Here is a 24,414-nt window from a genome sequence, read left to right on the forward strand (position 1 = left end):
GTGTTGCTGGGTATGGAAGGTTTGAGTTATAAAGAAAGGCTGAATAGGCTGGGTCTTTGTCCACTGGAGCATAGAGGTTAAGAGGTGACCTCATTGAAGTTTATAAAATAATGAGGTATAGATAGGGTTAATGGTAGTTGTCTCTTCCTTAAGATGGTGCATTTCAAGATTAGGGAGCACATTCTTAAGGTGAGAGGAGAGAAATTTAAAAAAGACTTCAGAGGCAAATGTTTTCACACACAGTTTGCTTGTGAGATGAATTTCCTGTGGGTGTGGGTACAATTACCATGGTTAAAAGACATTTGGATGGATTTGTGAATCAGAGGTTTGGAGGGATATGGGCCAGAAGCAGGTAGTTTTGAGATTATGTGCGGTATGTGCACAGAAAGGTCTGTTTCCGTGGCTGTATTACTCTGAGGGCATAAAATACTGCAGATGCTGGAATGTGTACTGAAAACAAAAAATGCTGGCCATCACAGCGGGTCAGGTAGCATCCATGGAGAGAAAACAAGTTATGTTTTGAGTCTAGATGAATCTTCATCAGAGTTGACGTGAAGTGTGGAGGGGATAGCATTTCTACAATGGGTGGAATACTGGGGGAGAAAGTGCAGATGCAGTGATCAGCAGTCTTTCCCCATTAGCTTGCTGTCTGTCCTTGGATGTTGTTTGACCTGCTGTGATTTCCAGCATTTTTTTACTTCACTTTTGTTTTCACATGATTGTTTTAAAAAAAAAACTCTAATTTTAACAGGAGGATGATCTTTGTTGCATTTATTTTCAAGATACAGCATCACGCAGTCTAATTTTAACCAGATAGATGGAAAGGTGGAACTGACAGAGAACATTCTCCTGATTAGCCCTAATCCACAACTAGTTCCATTCTTATGATTCAGGGTAGCAGGGACAGGTCCAGAAGTGTTTTGTTCACCTTCATGTTGGAAGTTTTGAATGAGGGCAAACAAAAAATGTTGGAGAGTCATCTCAACTCGAAATGTTAGCTTGCTGTCTCTCCGTGGATGCTGTCTGACCCACTGTGATCCATCAACTTCTGCATCTCCTGATGCTGCCTGGTTTGCTCTGTTCTTCCAGCGTCCTGCCTGTCCACTGTGATCTCCAGCATTTGTTGTTTTCATTGTATCCTCCCCTTCCTCCCAACTATAGCATAAATGCTGCCCCTCCACACTTCACTTCAGCTCTGTTGAAAACTCCTCTAGACTCGAAATGTTAGCTTGCTCTCTCTCCGTGGATGCTATCCGACCTGCTGTGAACAAGTTTCTGGCCTAAATTCTGATCTACTGTTTGCATTTTCAGGCTGCCGTCTCACAAATCGGAATGACATTCATGGGGGGGGGGGCGATTGTTACATCTGGAGGCGAGGGGGGACGTGTTATATCCAGGCAGGGAATGTTGTATCCAAAATGTGTGCTGATAGACATGTCTCTGGGCGATACATCTGTCTAGCCAGGTCTTACAGTGATGTCATTCTTTTCACATGTTAATTGCATGCAGAACTTATCTCATTTCTTTGAAGACTGATCTTTGCAGGATTTACCCTTTCGATTGTTACAAAGAAAGTTTGGCTCAAATTAAGCACCTGTTAATAGTCTCAATTGTCTGACTATTGCAGGGGCTGTTTTTGATTGTTCCAGGAAACAATCCTGGCCATCCTTGAAATTAGTGAAAAAGCAGCGCTTTTTTCTGAGTGCATTGGCTGCATATCTTCTTCATTGAAAGTAATGACTCTGTGGGAGTGGGCGCTCGCATTAAAAAGGCAACTAAGTTCAAAGACATTGGAGCGAGAGTCCCAAAGTTCTCCACATTTTGACAAAGGATAACCAAGACTTCAGATGAATGGTACAAATGAAATGAATCAAAACTCTGTTTTATTGGATATTAATTGAAACAAACATCAAGGCCAAAACATATCTATTTCTAATGCTGAAACTGAGAAATTGAAGGATTACGATATCATCCAGCTCAATGATCAGATAGATCTGTGGTCTGTATTGAGTAATCACCTCACTAATCCAGTTAGAGTTGGCTGTTTCTTATCCAGATGCTGCCAGACCAACACTTTGTCCCTAATTCAGACTTCCTGCATCCATTGTCCATGCTCTCATATAAACATTTCCTGTTTAATGTGTTTGAAACAATTAAAATCTCAGTCGAATTTTTCTTTGTTTAAAAGAGTACCTAATTCATAAAAAATCTCTATACATAGTCACGAAAGTAGTTCAGTTCTGTACAGTAGCATATGGAGAAACAACAAACATTGAAGTTTAACTCTATCCAGCAAACAAATTAAAGGCATTTCTTACTTGTACATGACTATATTTTCACATTTGAAGCAACGGGAGGGTCAGATAACTGAATAGACCCCCATTTGACTTTGACAGAAAGACATTAGATGGTGGTCTTTTGCCACTGCGCCTTGGTGGCAGTTTCCCCAAACTTGAATGCATCCCTCAGCTCGTAGTCCTGGAATGTGCTAGTCTGCAATACTCTGTCAAGGTTAGCTCCTTCCACTGGAAATCCAACAAGTTTCAGGCAGGCCAAAAGCATCTTTCACTGAGTTTATTGTTCTCCAGGAGCAATTGATGTTTGTCTCTGCGTGCATATTGCACTGCCATCGTAAAAACAGAAGTGTTACAAATGCTCAGTATGAGGTCTCTTCCACAGTAGGGACTACTTTAGAAATGTCTTAAAACTGGTGAAGAGATCAAATGTACCCATTGACTAACAGGTGTCCTTGGCTTGTGACCAATCAAAATGGAGAAATTTGACTCTGGAAACCATTATGCGATTTCATCAGGGGTGAAGGGTTGAAGTTAAGGTGACACAGAGCACACAAACCTCCAAGCAACCCATCTACCCAATCATCGTGCTCTGCATGTGACAGAATCACTTTGCTGATTGATCAGCCATCTCAGAGGTTGTTGAATTGGTCATCCTGAGTGACTGCCTAAGACGAAGGGGATGCTGAATGGATGTTAGTGGATCATCTTCATTTAGTCTGCAAGTGTGTCCCCTGCAGCTTCGATGAGGTTCCCTACACTGTAGGGTTTGAATGAACTACTATAGTTCATTTGCTTCCATTATTTTAATGCTGAAATTTGTTGCTGTGATTCCCAGCATTTGGTTAGGAAAGGCAAATGCTTTTCTTGAGATTTAGAGGTGCCGGTGTTGGACTGGGGTGTACAAAGTTAAAAATTGCACAACACCAGGTTATTCTCCAAAAAGGTTATTTTGGAGCACTGCTCCTTCATCAGATGATTGTGGAGTATAAGAGCATAAGACACAGAATTTATAGCAAAAGATAATAGTGTGATGTAACTGAAATTATGTATTGAAAAAGACCTGGATTGTTTAAGTCTCTCATCTTTTAGAATGGGCATGTTGGTTTCAGAACATTTTTAAAGTTACATTCTCAAGTGAACTTTAACAGTTGGTGTCATGTCGGCCCAGATAATGCATTGAAGGTGTGAGCTGCCCTGTGTGAGACTGTCTGTGTCACAATGATTTGGAGATGCTGCTGCTGGACTGGGGTGTACAAAGTTAAAAATCACACAACACCAGGTTATAGTCCAACAGGTTTAATTGGAAGCACACTAGCTTTCAGAGTGCTGCTCCTTCATCAGGTGGACTACCACCTGATGATGAAGGAGCGTCGCTCCGAAAGCGAGTGTGCTTCAATTAAACCTGTTGGACTATAACCTGGTGTTGTGTGATTTTTAACTTTGTGTCACAATGGTCAGACTGATTCTAATCTTTTTAAAAAAAAAAGAGATTTACAGAATTTTACGTGGATTCATGCAGTTCTTGAGCAAAATAAAATGTAATTCTGCAAGTACAAATTCACCCCACAAAACTTACATGTGTGTGCGCATGGGCATGTGGGGAGGTGCATGCGAGGGAGGTGCATGAGTATGAGAGAGTGTGCATGTGAGAGTGCAAAGGGGTATAAATCTGAGACGGTGTGTGTGGGAGTGTATATGTGAGCATATGAAGAGAACTTGTGTATGTAGGAGTCTGTAGGAGTGTGTGTGTGTATGTGTGCAGTGGGTTGATCTGTAGTGTGACATGAACCCAAGGTCCGATTTGAGGCCATCCCCATGGGTACTGATAGGCAATCAGCCTCTGCTTGGCCACTTTGTTGTGTTGCCTGTCCTGAAGTCTGACTTGCAGGATAGTTACTCAAAGGTCCAAGGTCAAATGTCCCAATCACTGAATTGTTCTCCGACTGGGAGGGAACACTCCTGTCTGTTGATTGTTGTGCTCCCAGGAGTGTTCAGCAGTCCAGGCCATTCGAACTTGGACCTTCAAGTGACCATCCTCCAAGGTAGACTTTGGGACAGGCAACAGTGCAGAGTGGCTGAGCAGAGGCTGATGACCAAGTTTGGTATCTATGGGGATGGCCTCAACCAGGATCTTGGATTCATGTTACTCTACAGGTGACTCCACTGCACTGTGTGCGCGCACACACTCCTACAGAGAGAGAGACTCTCCCAGAGACCCTCTCTTATACGCAAGCTCTCTTTCATACGCTCACACATGCACACACTTTCTCACAGTTTTAAACCCCTTTACATTCACACACATATACACACTGTCTCAAGGACACTAATCTCCAACTCCTCCCTCTCTCTGTCTCTGTCTTTCTCTCTCTCCCTCTCTCTCTCTCTCTCTCTCTCTCTCCCTCTCTCTCTCCCTTTCTCTCTCTCTCTCTCTCTCTCTCTCTCTCTTCTCCTCTCTCTCTCTCTCCCCCTCTCACATGCACGCACGCAAACTTAGAATCTGTCTCACACCTTCAATGCATTATCTGGGCCGACATGACACCTATTGTTAAAGTTCACTTGAGAATGCAACTTTAAAAATGTTCTGGGATTTACATATGAAAGAACTGAAACCAACATGCCCATTCTAAAAGGTGAGAGACTTAAACAATCCAGGTCTTTTTCAATATATAATTTCAGTTACATCACACTGTAAACTTTTACTATAAATTCTGTGACTTACAATCTTATACTCCACAACCACCTGATGAAGGAGCAGTGTTTTGAAAGCTAGTGCTTCCAAGTAAACCTGTTGGGAGTATAACCTGGTGTTGTGTGATTTTCGCTTTTCCTTTTATCAGCAGATCACAGTACTCCCATAAACTACATGATTTGTATAGTACATTTACCACTGTAAAAATCTTGAGCACCTCACCGAGGAGATTATGGGTACCGAGTATGAGAATTAACACATATGACTGGAAAGAACAGTTTCCTAAGCAAACCTGTTCAGAAATAATATACAAGGAAGAGAGACTTGCTTTTATAGAGCATCTTTCATGACTTTCCAAAGCCCTTCACAACCTACAAAGTGCTTTTGAATTCATTTATGGAGGAAGTTCGACATTGGAAAAATGATTGAGAGGAACACTGTGTTATGGCAGTCATATAGATTTTCCTGTTTGATCTTCAAGTGCTGTTCACTCAGAAATTCTGTCAAAATTATTTAAAACTGTATAAGACTTGTTGTTGATTATTAAATTTATCCGCACATTGCCTATAAATGTAAGAGGGTATCAGTTCTCTCTCATTCCTGTTCTTAACAGTACTAAACCTCGGCCTGGGTTTATACCCATGTAATCTGGTAAGTCAGGGGGAAAGAAACCCAAACAAAACCAACTGAAAATCAAGTGACTGTTTTCACACTTTATCATGGAATAAAAAAAAGCTGCATTTTGCACTCAAAGAGCAAGTGGGAGACCAGCAGCGACTGCTCTATGTTAACCAAGCAAGGTGAGTTGGTGAGAGCTGCTTTCCTGTTTTGAAGAGGACCAAACAGTTGCGACCTCTGGAAATCTAAGGAATGAGAAGCAGCAAAGTAGACCTTTCTAGTGAAATTTGGTTCGAGAATACTTCATTCTGGATTAGTGGTGCTGGAAGAGCACAGCAGTTCAGGCAGCATCCAAGGAGCAGATTTCGCTGCTCGTTGGATGCTGCCTGAACTGCTGTGCTCTTCCAGCACCACTAATCCAGAATTTGGTTTCCAGCATCTGCAGTCATTGTTTTTACCTCGAGAATACTTCAGTTGAATGGAATATTTTTCAAAGCACACTGGCAAATTCCATGTCGTGAAGTAGGGTGAAGTGAGCCTGCTGGAAAGCTAGGAGTAACTTGGATCTTAACTTTGTATTACCACATTTCTATCAGACGTGCAGAACGAGAAGTGATGTAAGGTGTCTCTCAAAAATAGCTTTATCTTTAATTTTGTGCCTTAGTTGCCTATTAAGGAATGTTTGTGTTGATTTGAGTTTGTTTGTTACAGTAAAAGTTAGAAAACGTGGAATCTCGTCCTTCTGTTGTTTCTATCAATTGATGGAAAACTCATCACTTATTACAAGTTATTTGTCTCCATGGGATGCACAGTTGAGTAAAACAAAACAAAATCATGTCTGTGTATTTATGGAAACAAAAGGCAGCAATAGACTGTTTTGGAGCTTCAGCCGCCTCAAAGCTGATTAAAAGTTCATGGCCGATCTGATTGTGACATTAACTCCACCTTCCTGTCTGACCCCAAAAGGCTTTGACTCCCTTGTGAGTCAAAATCTATACACCTGTATGTATATTAAAACCACTCGGAAAAGGCTGGAGCTGTTTACCTTGGAGTGTCGGAGGTTGAGAGGTGACCTTATAGAGGTCGATTTAAAACAAGAGGGCAGGGTAAATAGACAAGGTCTTTACCCTGGGGTGGGTGAGTCAGGACAAGAGAGCATAGGTTTAGGGTGAGAGGGGAAAGATATAAAAGGGATCCAAGGAGCAACCTTTTCACGCAGAGGGTGGTGCGTGTATGGAATGAGCTGCCAGAGGAAGTGGTGGAGGCTGGTACAGTTGCAACATTTAAAAGGCATCTGGATGACTATGTGAATAGGAAGGATTTAGAGGGATATGAGCCAAGTGCTGGCAAATGGGACTAGATTAGGTAGGGATATCTGGTCAGCATGGACTGGTTGGACTGAAGAGTCTGTTTCCTTGTTGTACATCTCTATGACTCTAAGTGGAACGAGCAGTGGCAAATCTTTATTGAGTCTTGGCATTTCCATAATTTCAAGGTGAGACAAACTAGAGGGAAGTCTTCATCTGCTTGCAATGACCTCTCCGCTCCCGTTCTAGGATATGGTCAGGATCCCTTGGGCTTTGTTTAGCTTCTGTTCACTGACATCACCCAGCTTTAGCTCTCTACTGTTATGTCTGACCATGTTGACCTCCCACCAAAATCAGTGTAGTTTCACTCATGTCCGCTCCCCCTCCACTGGCTGAGCCACCATTTTCATCCGTTTGCTTAGCTGCTTGTTCGGCTAGAAGCCAACATACATGGCCTTTCTAAACTTGCATTGAGTGGACCATGAGATTCGCAACTCGTCTGATCATATCACTGCCCGGTTTTGTCTCCAGTCTCACTCTAATTTGTCATCAAATCATCACCTTCTCACTTTTTTGATAATACTACTTTCTCCTTTTATTTTCCTGGTTTCTTGACTTCAATCCTACATAAACTCTTCACCTAGCATTCCTGATCAATAGCTTTTAGATATAAAGCACTTTTAAGATCATAGAACAGCCCAACGAGTTTTGTGGGAGGCTCTTGAACAAAATGTGACCCTGTTGCACTTATTCTTACCAATTTCAATTTGCTCTGGTCTTAGCATATCAAATTCAAACTTAATTGATGGCAAATGAGTCCACTGCAAAATTTCCATTTTTTTAGATTACTTACAGTGTGGAAACAGGCCCTTTGGCCCAACAAGTCCACACCGCCCCGCCGAAGCGCAACCCACCCATATCCCTACATCTACCCCTTACCTAACACTACGGGCAATTTAGCATGGCCAATTCACCTGACCTGCACATCTTTGGACTGTGGGAGGAAACCGGAGCACCCGGAGGAAACCCACGCAGACACGGGGAGAACGTGCAAACTCCACACAAACAGTCGCCTGAGGCGGGAAATGAACCTGGGTCTCTGGCGCTGTGAGGCAGCAGTGCTAACCACTGTGGCACCGTGCCGCCCACGCATTTCTGTTATAATTCTGCCCTTTTTTGTCGGGTGGCAGACCTTTCTGGTGTCTTGACCCTGCTGGGATGCTTTACAACATTTTACCTCTTTTTCTATTTTAAAATCTACCACTTTGACCACGTGTGTGGCTGCCTTTAACACACTCTTGCCCTATTGCGTTCGTTTCAGCTCCACGTGAAGATCCTTAAAATGCTTGACTTGTTAGAGACATAGTGTGGGTGTTTATAGTTGACTAATTGCAGTCTATAGTTTTGATTCCTTCGAGATTTGATATTGTGTAATCGAAACAATTTTACATGCTACATTGCAAGTCGTTCAGCAATGATGGTTTTTGAACGATGCGTGCAGGCGAAGTAAACAGCCTGTTCTGCTTAAATGCAACAGCTTAACCACATACATGATCTAGTTCTCTCTGATGCTGATTGTGGCGAGTGGATTATAGGATTTGAATGTGGTTTGTCTGGCATGGCTTGTTTTTTTAAAGCTGCTGTTTTTTTGCCAAGACGTGACACATCACAGCAAGCTCCGAACAGTTGCATTGCACAAATCTGGCTTCCTGGAGGTAGACATTTAAAACAACTGGAAGCTGGGTGAGACGTATTTGTGAAAAACTTGAAGCTATGTAAAAGTTCAGGCAGCACAATGGATTGATCAGTTTTGAAAATTTAATGTGAAAATCAGCGAGATCCTTTTTTCATTGTATTGTCAAGTTACTCAGAAATGCCAAATTTACTTTAAGTCCCATTTTATCAGGTTTCCTTGGCTATTGAGCACTTGTGATTGTCGAAGTTCAAAAAGCCCTCAAGTTAGGAGCTCACCTCATTAGAGGTTTATAAAACCATGAGGGTGAATAACCAAGATCTTTTCCCCAGGGTAGGGGAGTCCCAAAACTAGAGGGCATTGGTTTAAGATGAAAGGGGAATGATTTAAAAGGGACCTAAGGAGGCTGGTACAATTACAACATTTAAAAGTCATCTGGACAGATACATGAATAGGAAGTGTTTAGAGGGATATGGGCCGAATACTGGAAAATGGGAATAGATTAATTTAGGATATCTGCTCGGCATGGACAAATTGGACTGAAAGGTCTGTTTCTGTGCTGTACGACTCTTTGACTATATGACTATCTAACAGTATGTGCCATGGGCTAATGTAATAATACGAATGAGCAGTGGTTTCTGATGTGCAATATGTTTGTGTACCTTGAACCGTTTCTTCTAATTATAACTGTTTAAGTTGTGTACTGATAATCCTTAAAGCACAACTGCCTGCAAAGGAATGGCTTTTTTAAATGGATTGTACAATGGAAGGGCATGAATGACCAATGCTTTCTAAATATAAATTGCTTTAAATATCCACCATCAGTTGGAAGGTTAAATGCTATTGTTTGTTTTAAGTTCTTTTCAGTCTTGATCAAGCCACAATTTCCTGTATTGCTTTCATCAGCAGAATAGTGGAATAATAGGCACAGGATACCAGTACAAAACGTTCCAAGTCAGGAAGGTGTGGGATACTGCTATCGGAGAGTGAGAGTACTCAATTACTTTTGGAAAGGAACAATAAAGCGGAAATGTAGTAGACATACCCACTTCTTGACCATTTCTAAAAGAGACCAGCTACAACCCCCCTTGTCAGAAGGCTTTGGGAACTTCATTTGAAAATTAAAGATCTGAACTTAGCTCGAGTATTCTTTTAGCTCAACTAGTTGAATATGGAGTGCACAAAAGGAATCTTGAAACACCTGATGGGCTGGTTTTCCTTCTTAACCACCCGACCACCCACCTACTGTTCAGAAGGTGGCACTCCTTGTTACAGAGTATGTGTGGCAATCTGGCTAAGAACTGACACCAAATCAGCCCCAGGATATAATTGAATACAACCTTCTGGATTTAGTTAGTGAAGAGCTGCTGCACAACACTGTGGACTCTGACTCATGCAGGCACTTTCGTGTTTTAGTCATGCTTATTTACTTTAAAGTTAGTGATTGTGTGGCTGCCTTGAGTGTGCCAGCTTTTTTCATAAGAGAATGTTTGTTGTAACTAGAGTAATGTTGTCTGGTCTATCCATTGAAAAATAGTTTTATCTATTTTGTCTTGGAATGTGTGTGTGCACTGGCTAGGCCAGTACATTTTGGCACTGTGTTTGGCCTTAAGAAGTTGGCAGACAAAATTGAGGACTACAGATGCTGGAAACCAGAGTTTAGATTAGAGTAGTGCTGGAAAAGCACAGTAGGTCAGGCAGCATCCGAGGAGCAGGAAAGTTGACATTTCAGGCAGAAGCCCTTCATCAAGGATGGAGGCAGGAAGCCTCCAGGGTGGAGAGATAAATGGGGGCTTCCTGATGAAGGGCTTTTGCCCGAAACATCGATTTTCCTGTTCCTCGGATGCTGTCTGACCTGTGCTTTTCCAGCACCACTGTGATCTAAACTTAAGAAGTTGGTGGTGAGCCACTCTCTTGAATCACTGCAGTGTGTCATTTAGATGTATCTAAAATGCTGTCATGGAGGGAGTTCCAGATTTTTGCTTGGTGACAGTAAGTAAAGATGCTACTTTGCTTGAGTGTGTGTTTGTGTGTGTGCGCGCACAATGTTGAAGGTCTCCTTGCAGGTTAGTTACCAATACTAATGGTGCCTACAGCCTGGAGATATTTATGAGGTGGTGGTATGTTTGTCGGGGATGTTTGTTTCTTTTTTTTCTCACACTATAGCCTTCTCAGCTCAGAGTCAGGAATTATTTACATATTTCACTAAGATCCAGTATAGTGTAGCAAGGATGAGGGCCATTGCTTTTGTGGTCAGCCACAACTTGAAGGTTATCTCAGTGAATCTGTTCGAATAATGTTAAATTCTGGCAAGTTTGCATGATTGATGGCAGTGGCAGATCCTATTGATTAGAAATATTCCAATGTCAAACCATTTCATTAGCAACAACAACTTGCATTTAAACAGTCACTTTAAAATCTTCAAGTCTTGGGAATGATTCACAGGAGCATTATTTACAATATTTGACAATGACCCACGTGAGGGAATATTGGGAGACGTGATGTTTGTTTATACAGGAAGATTGTAAGGACAGCCTTAAAGGAGGTGAACTTAGAAGAGAGATGGAGAGGTGTAGGAATGGGATTCCAGAATCTAGGCATCTGAAGATACACCAGCCATCCTGTAACGATTCATATCAGAGCTAGGTTTAGAGGAGTGTAGAGATCTGAGTTGTGGAGACTGAACTGGATTGCAGAGATGGAGAAAAATTAATATTCCCCAATCAAGCTGTTGCTGGATGAAGAACCAGTAGAGGTCAGTGGGCTTGGGGTGATGTGTGAATGGGACTTTGAGCAGCTTGAAACAAGCAGCCCTCTGCAGCCTTGCTGTGACCATCCCTGCAGTATTTTGTGCAGTTCTGGTCTTTTTGCCGTAGAAAATATATACTTATCAAAGCAGAGGAGCAGCAAAGGTTAATCAGACTGATTCCTGGGCTGGCAGTTTTATTGTTTAAGGAGAGATTGCATCAAGTAGGCCTGCATTCACTGGGGTTTAGAAGAATGGAAGATGGGTTTCATTGAAATATACAAAATCCTGACAGGCTGAACAGAGAGGATACAGGGATGATGTTTCCTCAAGCTGGACAGTATGGACAGAAATAGTCTCAGGATGTACAGAGTGCCCTCTCGGATTGAAATGTGCTGTTTCTTTGACTTAGAATGTGGTAAACCTGTGGAATTCTTTACTATAGAAAGCTGTGGAGGTTAAATTACAGAATGTATTTAAGAAACAAAAAGATGCTGCAAGGCTAAGTGTCAACAGACATGGGGAGAACATGGGAGTATGTTGTTGAGATAGTGGATTAGCCATTATCATGCTGAATGGGCAAAGTGGGCTCAATTGTGTCCTCCTACCTTCTAAGGGGTAGATTTCCACTGGCAGACTGTCGTTATTCCAGGGTGGAACCCTACAAAATCCCCACAAAGGACTGCCTGGGAAATTGAATCTTCTGCTCCAAGATTCCTCCACACCTAGAACCCTCCAAAGATTCCATCAAAATTAGAGACTGGATGGTTCCAGTGAAATCAAATCAAATAGTCACTCAAAGGTGAGAGTATTAAATTCAAAGTCTAACACCTGAATACGTATTAAACTGGTCCCATATCTGCCTCACTCACAACCCTTAGATCCTTTATACCCATTGCCCTCGGATTCAACGCCACCATCACCTAAGCTGAAACCCCTGCTCCAATCCACACCTGACCATTACCACGACTGCAGCTCCCCCCAATACTGGTACCCATCCCCACCTGTCCCATTACCGATTTTCTCCAATCAACCCAACCTGCCTTAAACAACACTTAGCTGCCCCCAGCAACCTACCACCACAGCTTACTGCTTTCCAAGGGTGTCACGAGAACTGTCAGCATGGATGAACGGCTCCACATTTCTGAAGGAGCCCTGAGCAGAATCTCCTCCGAAATGTGGGCAGAAGTGACAGTCTGAGAGATTTTTGAATTTTAATTCTTTTTCGGGCATAATTTGTGAATGAGCTATTAAAGTGCAGGCTATCCATTCCTTTTTCAACATGATTTGGTTGGTTTTCTGAGGAACATTAAAATTATAATGAGGGGCTGATGGGATAGGTTTATCCCTTACCTTAATATCACCCTTTAATTGCCTCCCTTTTTTTTGGTTAATGATACATCTGGTGGTATATTTCATGTGTATCCACTAAATGAACTGTTATTTTGTAGGGTTATGAACAGAAAGTTTCCGCAGATTACCTACAGAGCATTGAGGATGTGTACAAGAAGTCTTTTCTTCCAGAGATCAGGTCGGTGCACTTCAATTCCTTGTTAATTTCTGTTGTGTGAAACAAGCAGTCATGAATTTTCAACTGTCATTGCATAATAGCCCTTAGAAAGAATTCACAGCACAAACAAGCCATATGGCTTAACTGGTCCTTGCTGCTATGCTCCACATGAACAAGAATACAACAATAAACACCTAAAACAAACAACATACACCTAATTGCATGAATTAGGAGCATGAGTAGATCACTTGGCTTTTTGAGTGTGCTTTGCTGTTGGATTAGATCATTGCTGATCTGCCTTTAGCCTCTGCTTCATATTTCTGCCTATTCCCTATACCATTTAGCTCAGTTATTTATGAATCTATCTACTTTGACCTTAACATATACTAAGTGACTCTGCCTCCACAGCTGTCTTGGAAAGAGTGGATCCTCTGAAAGAAGGAATTTATCTTTACTTCCATCATAAACAGAAGACATTAAACTGTATTATTAAACTGTGCCTCAGAATCTCCTCTGATCTGTCTTCATTTCAACGAATCAATTAACGTTCCATGCCTTTTCCCTTCATGTTTATTGAGCTATCCGTTTGATGCATATACACTATTCGGTCCTGATGAAGGGCTTTTGCCTGAAATGTCGATTCTCCTGCTCCTTGGATGCTGCCTGACCGCCTGTGCTTTGCCAGCACCACTCTAATCTAGACTTTATACACTATTCACCTCTACTGCTCCCTGTGCTGCTGAGTTCTACTTTCTCAGTTTTCTCTTGTTTAAAGAAGTTTCTCCTGAGTTCACTATCAGATTTATTGGTGACTTTCTTGGTAATGTCTACAACTGATAGCCACTTCTCTGCACTTATCCTATCAAACCCTTTCAATATCTTAATGGCTTCAACATGTCAAAGCCCCTCCATTTAATTTCTCTAGAGGAAAGAACCGAGCCCATTCAGTCTTTCCTGTTGATTGTAATATCTCAGCTCTGGAATCTTCCTAATAAATCATCTTCTCCATCCTTTTTCTAAGAGGGAGACTAGAACTGTTCACATTATTCCATAAGTATGGCCTAACCAAAATTCTGTATGAGTTTGACATAACTGCTCTGATTTTCAATTCTATCGTTTTAAAGGTGAACTGCTGTACTGCTTTGGTTGCTTTTCTGATGACCTTATTAACCTGTTATGATTCACATATCTGTACCATTCAGTCATAGAGTCAGCAGCATTGAAACAGACCCTCAGGTCCATCCAATCCATGCTGAACATAATCCCAAGCTAAACTAGTGCCATCTGCCTGCACTTCTCCATGATTTAGTCCCTTTTATTTTTGAAGAAGCATTGCCCTCTCTAATACTCCTCCAAACACTGTTACCTTTGTTCATATTGAAGCTCATTCTGCAAGTTTAGTCGTATCTTCCTGCATTTGTCACAGTTTGCTCCCTGTCAACACCACCATTCAATTTTGTCTCAATATCAAATTTTAAAATCTTACTTTAAATTTGAGTCCAAATCATTTTTAAGGCTAAATAGCTATGCCCAACACCATTTAATCTAAACAATTCCTCTTAACCACAACTTTCTGTTTGTCTGTTGTGGCTACCCGACTATCTGTTCTCCTTGTCTCCTGACTTCACATGACCTGACTTCAAGTCCTGAGTCTGCTGTGCATTGTTATTGACAGCTCTGTCTTGCTGCTGTCCTAGTCAAAATGAAATCAGATTAGATTGTGCAGTCAGTAGCGTTTGTATGTGGATTGGGTATTGTTGTACACGGAGAGAGACAATATTTCGTGAATTACTGCTTCTTTCTAATCAATGTTCATCAATGTTATGGACTTGGCCAGACCACTCAAAACATTCTTAGGCAGACAGCACAGACCATGACTTGGCAATTTGTTTTGGTAAGTGTACAGTGAAAATTACCCGGATTAAGTTAGTGAGGTTGACTACCAGGTTCAAAACAGACAAAAAAAATTTATTCACAAACTTACACAATAAAACATGAAGAACAGAATAAAGAACCCCTACAGAACTTAGTCTATCCAAACTGGACTTAATTATGCTGTCCTGAGTATCCACAACAGTCCCAATAAGCAAACCCTCTTGAAAAACTTTATAAATGGAAGAAAGAGAGAGACAGACGACAGACAAACAGACAGAGACAGAGATTCCATACAGCTCACTGTTGAGCTCCCAACCAATTCAGGACTGCACTAAACTGCCCAGCTACAGAGCTGACCACTCCCCTTTCATTCTGCAGGTCACTTCTAAAACATGACCACTTTGGCCTTCAGTCCTTTTTATCTCTTTACCAAACCAGTCTGATCAGAGCTCGGCTGGGTTTGTTACCCCTCTGAAAAAAATCAAGAATAGAATATCCTTGAGCCAAGGAACAGCTTTGAGAAAAAGAAGGACTAGCTTTGTGACAATCAGCTTTAAATTACAGTTGGTCAGAGTTGGTGATCTTCCTGGGAAAGATGGTGGACATGCAGCAAGTCAAATCTGCTGGGAAATGGTTAGCTTCGTATGGTGCACTCATGGTTGAGCGGCAAGATTGACTAGAGGCAGTTGTAGTGAAGCTATTATTGGGTGTCGATATGGGTTGTCATTTACTCTTTGCCTGTTACCAAGATCTTGTAGTCATTCTTGTGGCACAGCGGTAGCGACCCCTTTTCTGGACCAGGAAGTCAGGTTCAAATCTCACCTGCTTCAGAGGTGTTTAATAATATTGCTGAATGAAAATATCCAGCCCACATTAACTGACAAATAATATCGCCATATTCCTTGAACATCAGTTAATGTAACTCCTAGTTGTGGGAATTGATGTTTTGAGCCTTCTTGCCTCACATCCTTGAAATAGCTCTTCAGGCATCCTACTCAACCTTTGGCCACAGCTCGTAAATGGAAAACTAGAAGTCCGTTGACTTCCCTTTTAGCGGACTCATAAACATGGCTCAGCACCCACAAAAAATGCTTTAAATCTTTGAGAGTTAAAATACTATTCGGATCCTTTTCAAATGTTTTGATATGTGGTTCTAAAATTGCACAACTTTGCTTAAAATTGAAAGCTGACCTTTCCAGCTACAGAGATCCATTAAGGAACATCACTTATGTTTGTTTTGGTGACATTTAAATAAAGCATTGAGCAGAATACTTCGTATAAGTTTGCTTATGTAACAAAGCCACAAACACCAGACATTGACGCTTTTGTTCTGGAAAAAATGACGAGGATGTCAAAAATGGCAACAGCAATAACTGTGTACGTAATAAGCACTGCTGGGAGCCTGCACAAAAATGCAAGAGAAGGGCTGTTTTAAATAAAACTTCACTTTTGAACTTTTTTTTTCACAAATAGAGCTTGGCTGTTATATACGTAATTTGTAACATATTGAATGGTTGTGCTTATAAGTTGCAGTTTAAGCAATGTTTGTTCGTACATTTGGCCAAAGCTGTTTTATTATGAAATGGGATTTGCGCTGAACCAGTTTTCCCAAAGCTCATTTTTAAATGTGTTTTCAACTCATAATTAATCTCATCTGTTGAGTAAAGTTAGCACTGATTGAGAAGGTTACAGTATGTTTACACCCAGGTGCTTTCTTTGAAATAAAGCACTTGGTACATTATGGATTTTGTCATTTGAAAACTTCTCATTGAGTTTTACAGTAACAGTTTGCCATTGTATAGCACTTCCAGTGGAAAAGAATGTTCTAAGGTGACTCTCAATTAGCACCTTTTAATGTGTTATAACATCCAAAGGCACTTCACAAGAGAGATACAACATAAAATTAGATGTTGAGCCACAGGGGAGATATTAAGACAGATGACCAAAATCTTAACTGAAGAGGTGGGTTGTAAGGAATGCATCAAAGGAGAGAAGAGAGATGGAGTGGTTTAAGGAGGAAATTATGAGTGGTGTATTTTTGGCACTTGAGGGCATGACTAATGGTGGAGAAATTAATGTTGGAGATTCTCAAGAGTCAGAATTAGAGGAGAGCAGAGATCTCCAAGGCTTGTGGGGTTGGAGGCAATAGCATATAGACAGGGGTCATATCATCGAGGAATTCAAAAGCAGTGATGAGAATTTTAAAATTGATGCATTGCTTGACCAAGAGCCTGTGTGATCAACGCAAGCATAACCATAACAAAACATGCTCCTGTCTCCAAAGGTAGAGCACAAGGATAAACAAAATGTTAAGACTTTGTGGAATGGCTCATTTGGGAAGGGTTGGGGGAATTACATTTCAGGGTATGATGGAGTTTGAATGGAAGGAGATTTGGAGAGTTTAATGGACTGTGTTGAGGAATGGGGGTGCTAGTATAGATCAGTTAAACGTTAATTCAGTGTTTATAGCATGAGTGCAGAATTTTGAACAAGATGATATTTATGGTATTTATTTTGAAGAGATGATGTTTTTGAAAGATAAAGGGGAGCAGTACAGAACCTGAGTGATGGAAATTATTTACAATGTAAGTTCATATGGAGACAGCAAAGGAAGTTTAGTGGGCATCTTTACTTCCCTCACTACCACTAGCTCCACCCCCACCTCCATACTCTCCACTTAATCTCAGTTCATGCTAATTCAACAAACACCCAATGTGCAGGAAAAACTTGCTTCGCACATCTCATCAGACCTGGTCAGTTACCATTCTTGTGCTTGCTGGCCTTGACCCTTGCTTGCCTTGAAGCCTTTATTGTAAAATTTTCAACGTGGTCATGGCCCTGCCCAAACTTAAGCTGTTTTAGAAGTCGACTCAGCCCATGAGTATTGCTGTGCCATTCAGTGAGACCATGGCTGATCTGTTAATCCTTGGCTGCATTTTTCTGGCTCATCCCTATAACCCTTGAGTCCCTTACTGATTAAAATTCTGTCTATTTGACCTTGAATAGCATTAACAGTTCTCTGTCGTACAGAATTCTAGATTCACTACCCTCTTAAGAGAAAGAGCTATCCTCTTCATCCCATATTAAATGGGTCACACTTCACTCTGAGATTACACTATTTTGTCCTAGACTGTCCCACAAGAGGAAACAACCCATCTACATCTGTTAAGCTCCCTAAGAATCTTATATTTTAGTAAGGTCAGTTCTCATTCTCCTAAGCTCTGATGAGTACCTACTCAATCTCTCATAAGAAGATTTCTCCTTACCCAGGGTCAACCTCGTGAACATTGGAGGGCTGAGTCCAGTGCTAGTATATTTTTGTTGGACAAGGGGTTCCAAATTGTTCAAAGTCTTCCAAGTGTAGTCTGATTTGTGGCTTGTATAGTTTTAGCAAGATCTTCCTTTTTTTTAGTACTCCTCACCTTTTTGAACAAAGAACAGTACAACACAGAAACAGGCCCTTCGAACCTGTGCTGACACATTTGCCCTTACATACTAAAACTATCTTCATTTAAAGGATCCATATCCCTGTATTGCCATTCAGATCATGTATATGTCCAGGTGCTTCTTGAATGCTGCTGTTGTGTTCCTCCTCTGGCAACGTGTTTCAGGCCCTCACCACTATTTGTTGGAAAAACTTGTTTTGCATATGTCTTTTAAACTTAACCCCTCCACACCTTGAACTTGTGTCCTCTAGTAATTGACCCTTCCACCCCAGGGAAAAAGCTTCATACTGTCCGCTCAATCCATGCCATTCACAATCCTATAAACTTCTATCAGGTCGCCTCTCAAACTCCTGCATTGTATTGAAAACAAACGCAGTCTTTCCAACCTTCCTTCATAGCTACAATCCACAAACCATGCGACAGCATAGTAAACCTTTTCTGTACACTCTCCAAAGCATTCACATCATTCTGGTAGTGTGGTGACCAGAACTGTATGTAATATTCCAAGTGTGGCCTAACTAAAATTCTATGAAGCTGCAGCATAACTTGCCTATTCTTGTTCTGATACTTATAATAAAGGCCAGCATTCCATTTGTCTTCCCAATTACTTGCTGATGCTAACTTCTTGTTATTCAAGCTCTAGGATCTCTAAATTCTTCTGAACTGTAGCTTTCTGCTGTCTTCCATCTCTTCCATTCTTGCTGTCAAAGTGCATAACCTCACATTTCCTCACGTTATATTCCATCTGCCAATTATTTGCACTATTATTTAAATCTCTCTATACCTCTTAGCAAACTCCTTGTGCAATTCTCACGACTTGCCACCCCACCTATTTATGTCATCAGTAAACTTGCCAGTAGTTCGTTCACATCCATGATCTAGGTAATTTGTTATATATTGAGTAATTGTGGCTTTAACACTGATTCCTGAGCACCAAACAAATTTGCCTTATCTTGAAAATGCTCCTTTATCCCAACTCTGTCTTCTATTAATTAATTAATCAAACCTCTATTAATGCTAATATACTACCCCAAAACCATGAGTTCTTACTAACTAGCCTTGTGTGTGGTACTGCATCAAATGTGTTTTAAAAATCCAAATGTATTACATTTACTGGTTCTACTTTATCTACCCTTCTTGTTACTGTAATAAGAACTGTAATACAATTGTCATGGAATGATTTCCCTTTCACAAAGCTATGCTGATTCTGTTTGATTATATTATGTGTTTCTAAATGCTCTGCTATTACTTTATTATTAATAGACTCCTAACATTCTCACCATGATAGTTGTAGAGCTGACTGGCCTATAGTTATCGGTTTTTTGTCTCTTTCCTTTGTTACATTGGCAGCTTTCCAATCCTTTGAAATCTCTCCAGGATCTAAAGATTTCTGGAAGATTATTACCAATGTGTCCACTCTATGCAGCTTTGAAATCCTAGAGTCTTAAAGATCAAGTTGATCTTTAGTTCCATTAGTTTTGTTGTACCTTTTCTCTGGTGATTGTGTAATTTCCTCCTCCCCCTTTAGCCCTTTCGTTAGTCAGTATGTTTGGAATGCTAGTAGTGTCCTTTTACTGTGAAACCTGATGCAAAGTACTTAGTCAACGCCTCTGCTGTTGCCTGATTCCCCATTATTTACCCAGTATTGTTCTCTAAGGAGCCTGTGTTCACTGTTGCCAGACTCTTTATATTTATATATTTAAATACATTTTTAACTGTCTGTTTTATATTGTGTTAGTTTGCCATAATTGTTTATTTTCTCCCTTTTTTTGTTGTTGGCTTCTTAAAAGTTACCCAAACCTTTGATTTTCGACTAATCTTTACCAAAATGTTTTTCTTTCAATTTGATGTTATTCTGAGCCAGGAAAGGCTGCTTTATCCCCTTCCAGAGTTGCTGTTTCTCACTAAAATATACCTTTGTGAGACATGAGTTATTTATTTAAAAAGTCTGCCATTGTTCATCAACCATCCTTTCTGCTGAACACCTTTCCCAGACCACACCATCAACTCTGCCCTCATTTCTATATAATTTACCCTTATTGAAGTTTGGTGCAGTTGTTTCCAACCCAAGTTTTTCTCGCGCACTTTATCTTGTACACTCTCTCTCTGCGTGCTTCCTCCACTGCGCCCCCCCCCCAAAAAAAAATGCTAAATTCTACCTTGTTATGGCCACTTTTCCCTAGAGATACTTTGAGATCATTTTTTAAACTTGACTCAATTGCACATTTGCAGATGCAAAGTAGCCTAGTCCCTGGTTAGATTCACAACATATTGTTGGAAATGATCCTGAAGACACTCCCATGAATTATACTTCATGGCTACTTCTGCCAATTTGATTTTCTCAATCTACTTGAAGATTAAAATAACTCATGATGAATTGCCTGTCTATTGCTCTAACCAGCCCTTATTGTCTCCTTATTATTCTGTCTTAGATTAGATTAGATTCCTTACAGTGTGAAAATAGGCCCTTTGGCCCAACAAGTCCACACTGACCCTCCAAAGAGCAACCCACCCAAACCCATTCCCCTATACCTAACACTATGGACAATTTAGCATGGCCAATTCACCTAACTTGTGCATCTTTTGGATGTGGGAGGAAACCCACGCAGACAATGGGAGAATGTGCAAACTCCACACAGACAGTTGCCCGAGGTGGGAATTGAACCCATCCCTGGCACTATGAAGCAGCAGTGCTAACCACTTATGTTCAGAGGTCTAAAGGCTACTCTTGTCAGTGTTGTCTTCCCTTTGTAACTCCACATATGGATTCTATAACTTTTGATCCAAGATCTTTTCTTGCTATTGTACTTATTCCATCTCATACTAACATAGGATCGAATCCCCACAGCAATGAGTGAAGAGGGTGTCTATGGGCTTGATGGCCTTTTCTCAACCTGAGTATATAAATGCTATTCTCTAGAAATTAATCATTTATATATAGAGTTGCATTGTTTTCCAAAATATCTGTCGTTAGACACTGGATGATCTGTGCAGCAGATATTGCCAATACAACAGTAATTACTCCTTTGTTTCTTTCCTCCTAGTGAAACATCTGAAATTTTGCAGTATAATACATTCCAGCCTCCTGATGTAGAGAAGGTAAGAATAGTGATGGAACTTCCCTCCAAACTGTTAGGTCCCATGTTGTCCAGCTGCTAAGTGATCGCCCATTCTGTTTCTCTATATAATAGAATGTATTACTGTGCAATGATGGACAAGAAGAGGTTACATTTGCAACATTACTTGTAATTGTGACTCCTATTCCACACTTTTATTCATTTCCATTCATCTCATTATGGACAGGTTTGTGTCTTTAGAGTTACTTTCCTCTTCCCTCCTGGTTCTTGTGATATCTAGAAGGTTCCCTTGCTTTCACACCTTCTTTGAAATTGGACAGATAGATTTGGAGAAGAGCAACTCTGAAGAATGTGACTGGCTCATTGAAATAGTATTTTGTTTTTGACGTGGCTGCTCGCCTTTTCTGAGACCGTCTCCAGATTATTATTATCCCTGACTGCAGAGCTGAGGTCTTAAGACAAATGATTTAATTCAAATAGCCGACCGTTACCTGCTTACATTTTTATTTACAGAGATGCACATCACAAAGATGCACCTCCAAACCCAGCAACTGCAGTTTTAGCCTATTGCTACAGGAAAAGCAACTAAATTCCCAGTTAATGTCCACCACTTGAATATGCAATTAATATATAAGGTTGGATGGTAAGGTACATTGCATCTTTGTTGTACAGCGTGCTATCTGTCACATTGCATTCACATCCAATCCACTTTGGTTTCCCTAGCATTTTAAAAATGTGCCATTTTATCTTTAGACATGAAAGTAAACTGCACACCCTATTGGACATAAGATCTGTTTTTTTTAAATTTTGCATTCCTGTCCATTTTAAGTACATGCATTGTTGTAACCTTTGCTTGCTTATTTAATTTCCCTTGGGTCCTGAGGTATCTTGAGGGGATATCAGCTGTTTGGCACCACGGGGTGTATAGGTGTGCTATCTGTTTGATTCATATCAGTAGAGATGATACAGGTCTGGAAGAAACCAATGTGTTGATGCTGACAGAACATTTTCTTTCAGGGCAATCAAGAATTGTTGGAGGGTCAGTGTGGACTTGTTGGGCCAAAGAGCCTATTTTCACACTGTAGGGAATCTAATCTAATCTAAAACAGAATAATAAGGAGACAATAAGGGCTGGTTAGAGCAATAGACAGGCAATTCATCATGAGTTATTTTAATCTTCAAGTAGATTGAGAAAATCAAATTGGCAGAAGTAGCCATGAAGTATAATTCATGGGAGTGTCTTCAGGATCATTTCCAACAATATGTTGTGAATCTAACCAGGGACTAGGCTACTTTGCATCTGCAAATGTGCAATTGAGTCAAGTTTAAAAAATGATCTCAAAGTATCTCTAGGGAAAAGTGGCCATAACAAGGTAGAATTTAGCATTTTTTTTGGGGGGGGGGGGCGCAGTGGAGGAAGCACGCGGAGAGAGAGTGTACGAGATAAAGTGCGCGAGAAAAACTTGGGTTGGAAACAACTGCACCAAACTTCAATAAGGAGAACCCTAAAAACAAGGGTTCTCCAAATTTTAAGGAGGAGTTGAAGAGGTTTTTTTTGTCTCTTGACAATCATTTGGCATGAAACTTTCTTCCACAGAAAGCTGGACCAGTGAATGTATTCAAACCTGAGTTAAAAAGATTGTGATTGACAAGGGAGTTCAGGGTTATAATAACCATATTTTTGAATGGGAGAGCAGAGTTGGGGGACCACATGGCCCATATACCTCAGCTCATGTGATGTCTGAGGATAACACAAAGTCATTGGCATTTTGAAGGAAAGAGTTGGCAACAGGTTCTCCCTTTGAAGTTTTAACATATTGTGGATTTTTTGAATTCAGATACGGGTTGTAAGAATAAAAAAAAGTTCTGTCAGACACAATCCCTCTTACCAATTTACAACTCCTACATATTCACACCAACTTGGAATATATCCAAATGGTTGCTAATGGACCACCACTGTTTTCACTTCTATCCATATCATATTTTCATTCTGTTTCGTAATTAATTTAAACATAATTGAAATCAAAAATATCTTAATGCACCAACTAATAAAAATATCTTGTATGATGTGTTTTTAAAAACAAAACTGGTGTTAAAGTAGAATCTGACGACTTCACTCTGGTTCTAAATGGAAAATGGATGTTCTGAGGGAGTGGGACACATACCTGGTGTTAGCACACAAATTACCACTTGTTTCTTTGATTTCCTGGCTTGGTGGCTCAATGCTTAGCGCTGCTGCCTCACAGCATCAGGGATCTAGGATCAGTTCTAGCCTCAGACAACTATCTGCGTGGGGTTTGCACATTCTCCCTGTGTCTGTGTGGGTTTCCTCCGGGTGCTCCAGTTTCCTCCCACTGTCCAGCGATGTGCAGGTTAGGTGCATAGGCCATGCTAAATTGCCCGTCGTGTTCAGGGATGTGTAGGCTAGTTGGATCAGCCATGAGAAATGTTGGGGTAGGGTAGGGGATTGGATCTGAGTGGGATGATCTTTGGCTGGTCAGTGCAGACTCAATGGGTCGAATGGCCTCTCTGCGCAGTAGGGAATCTATGATTCTATAATCTTAATATACGTGATTTGACAAAGTTCTAAGTTTTATCATGTATTTAAGGACACCTGGAGGATTTCAGACTGATTCAGTGTTCAGAACAGTTCCTGTTAAGTGTGAAGTTGGTATTTGTAGTGTATCTTTCATGTCCTTTTGCTTCTGTGAATTATTCTATCTATTAATGAGTCTGTTCTATTTATTTTAAATGGACTTGTTTTCAAATCCTGATGAAAGGGCATCCTGAACAGTTTTTAGTGGTTAAATGCAGGTTGTCAAACAAGACTACACATGCTAATTCATGGCAGTAAGTTTCTGTGCAAGTGAGACTGCTTTTGCTATTACAGTTTGCCATCTAGCCATGAACGTGAATCGGACCATTGGGGAAAACCCCAAACTCTAATTTAGGAAGCACAGTTTTTCATGATTAGACCAAGCTAGCCATATGTCATTCATGGCATCTGTAAACAACAAAAATGTACATTTTGTAGGGAATTACGAAGCTTAATGGCAGACAGCCAAAAGGCATAGAGGGACAAAAGAAGCTACTGATACACCTGCCACAGAATTAAAATAGCCTTTAATATTCCTCGGCAATAATGGATCTTTCAAC

At 40.7% G+C, this 24,414-nt stretch overlaps 1 protein-coding gene across 1 annotated transcript in view; it reads left to right on the plus strand.

The window, feature by feature from the left end:
- Positions 1 to 24,414, plus strand: part of ndufa10 (NADH:ubiquinone oxidoreductase subunit A10) — a 59,789-nt gene that overhangs the window by 16,981 nt on the left and 18,394 nt on the right. The window contains exons 6-7 of the mRNA XM_072578373.1: positions 12,802 to 12,881; positions 21,226 to 21,280. Of these exons, the coding sequence (XP_072434474.1) occupies positions 12,802 to 12,881; positions 21,226 to 21,280 (135 nt within the window). The remainder of the gene's footprint in view (positions 1 to 12,801; positions 12,882 to 21,225; positions 21,281 to 24,414) is intronic.

The sequence above is a fragment of the Chiloscyllium punctatum genome, chromosome 10 (genome assembly GCF_047496795.1).
Source record: "Chiloscyllium punctatum isolate Juve2018m chromosome 10, sChiPun1.3, whole genome shotgun sequence".
NCBI classification, from domain to species: Eukaryota; Metazoa; Chordata; class Chondrichthyes; order Orectolobiformes; family Hemiscylliidae; genus Chiloscyllium; species Chiloscyllium punctatum.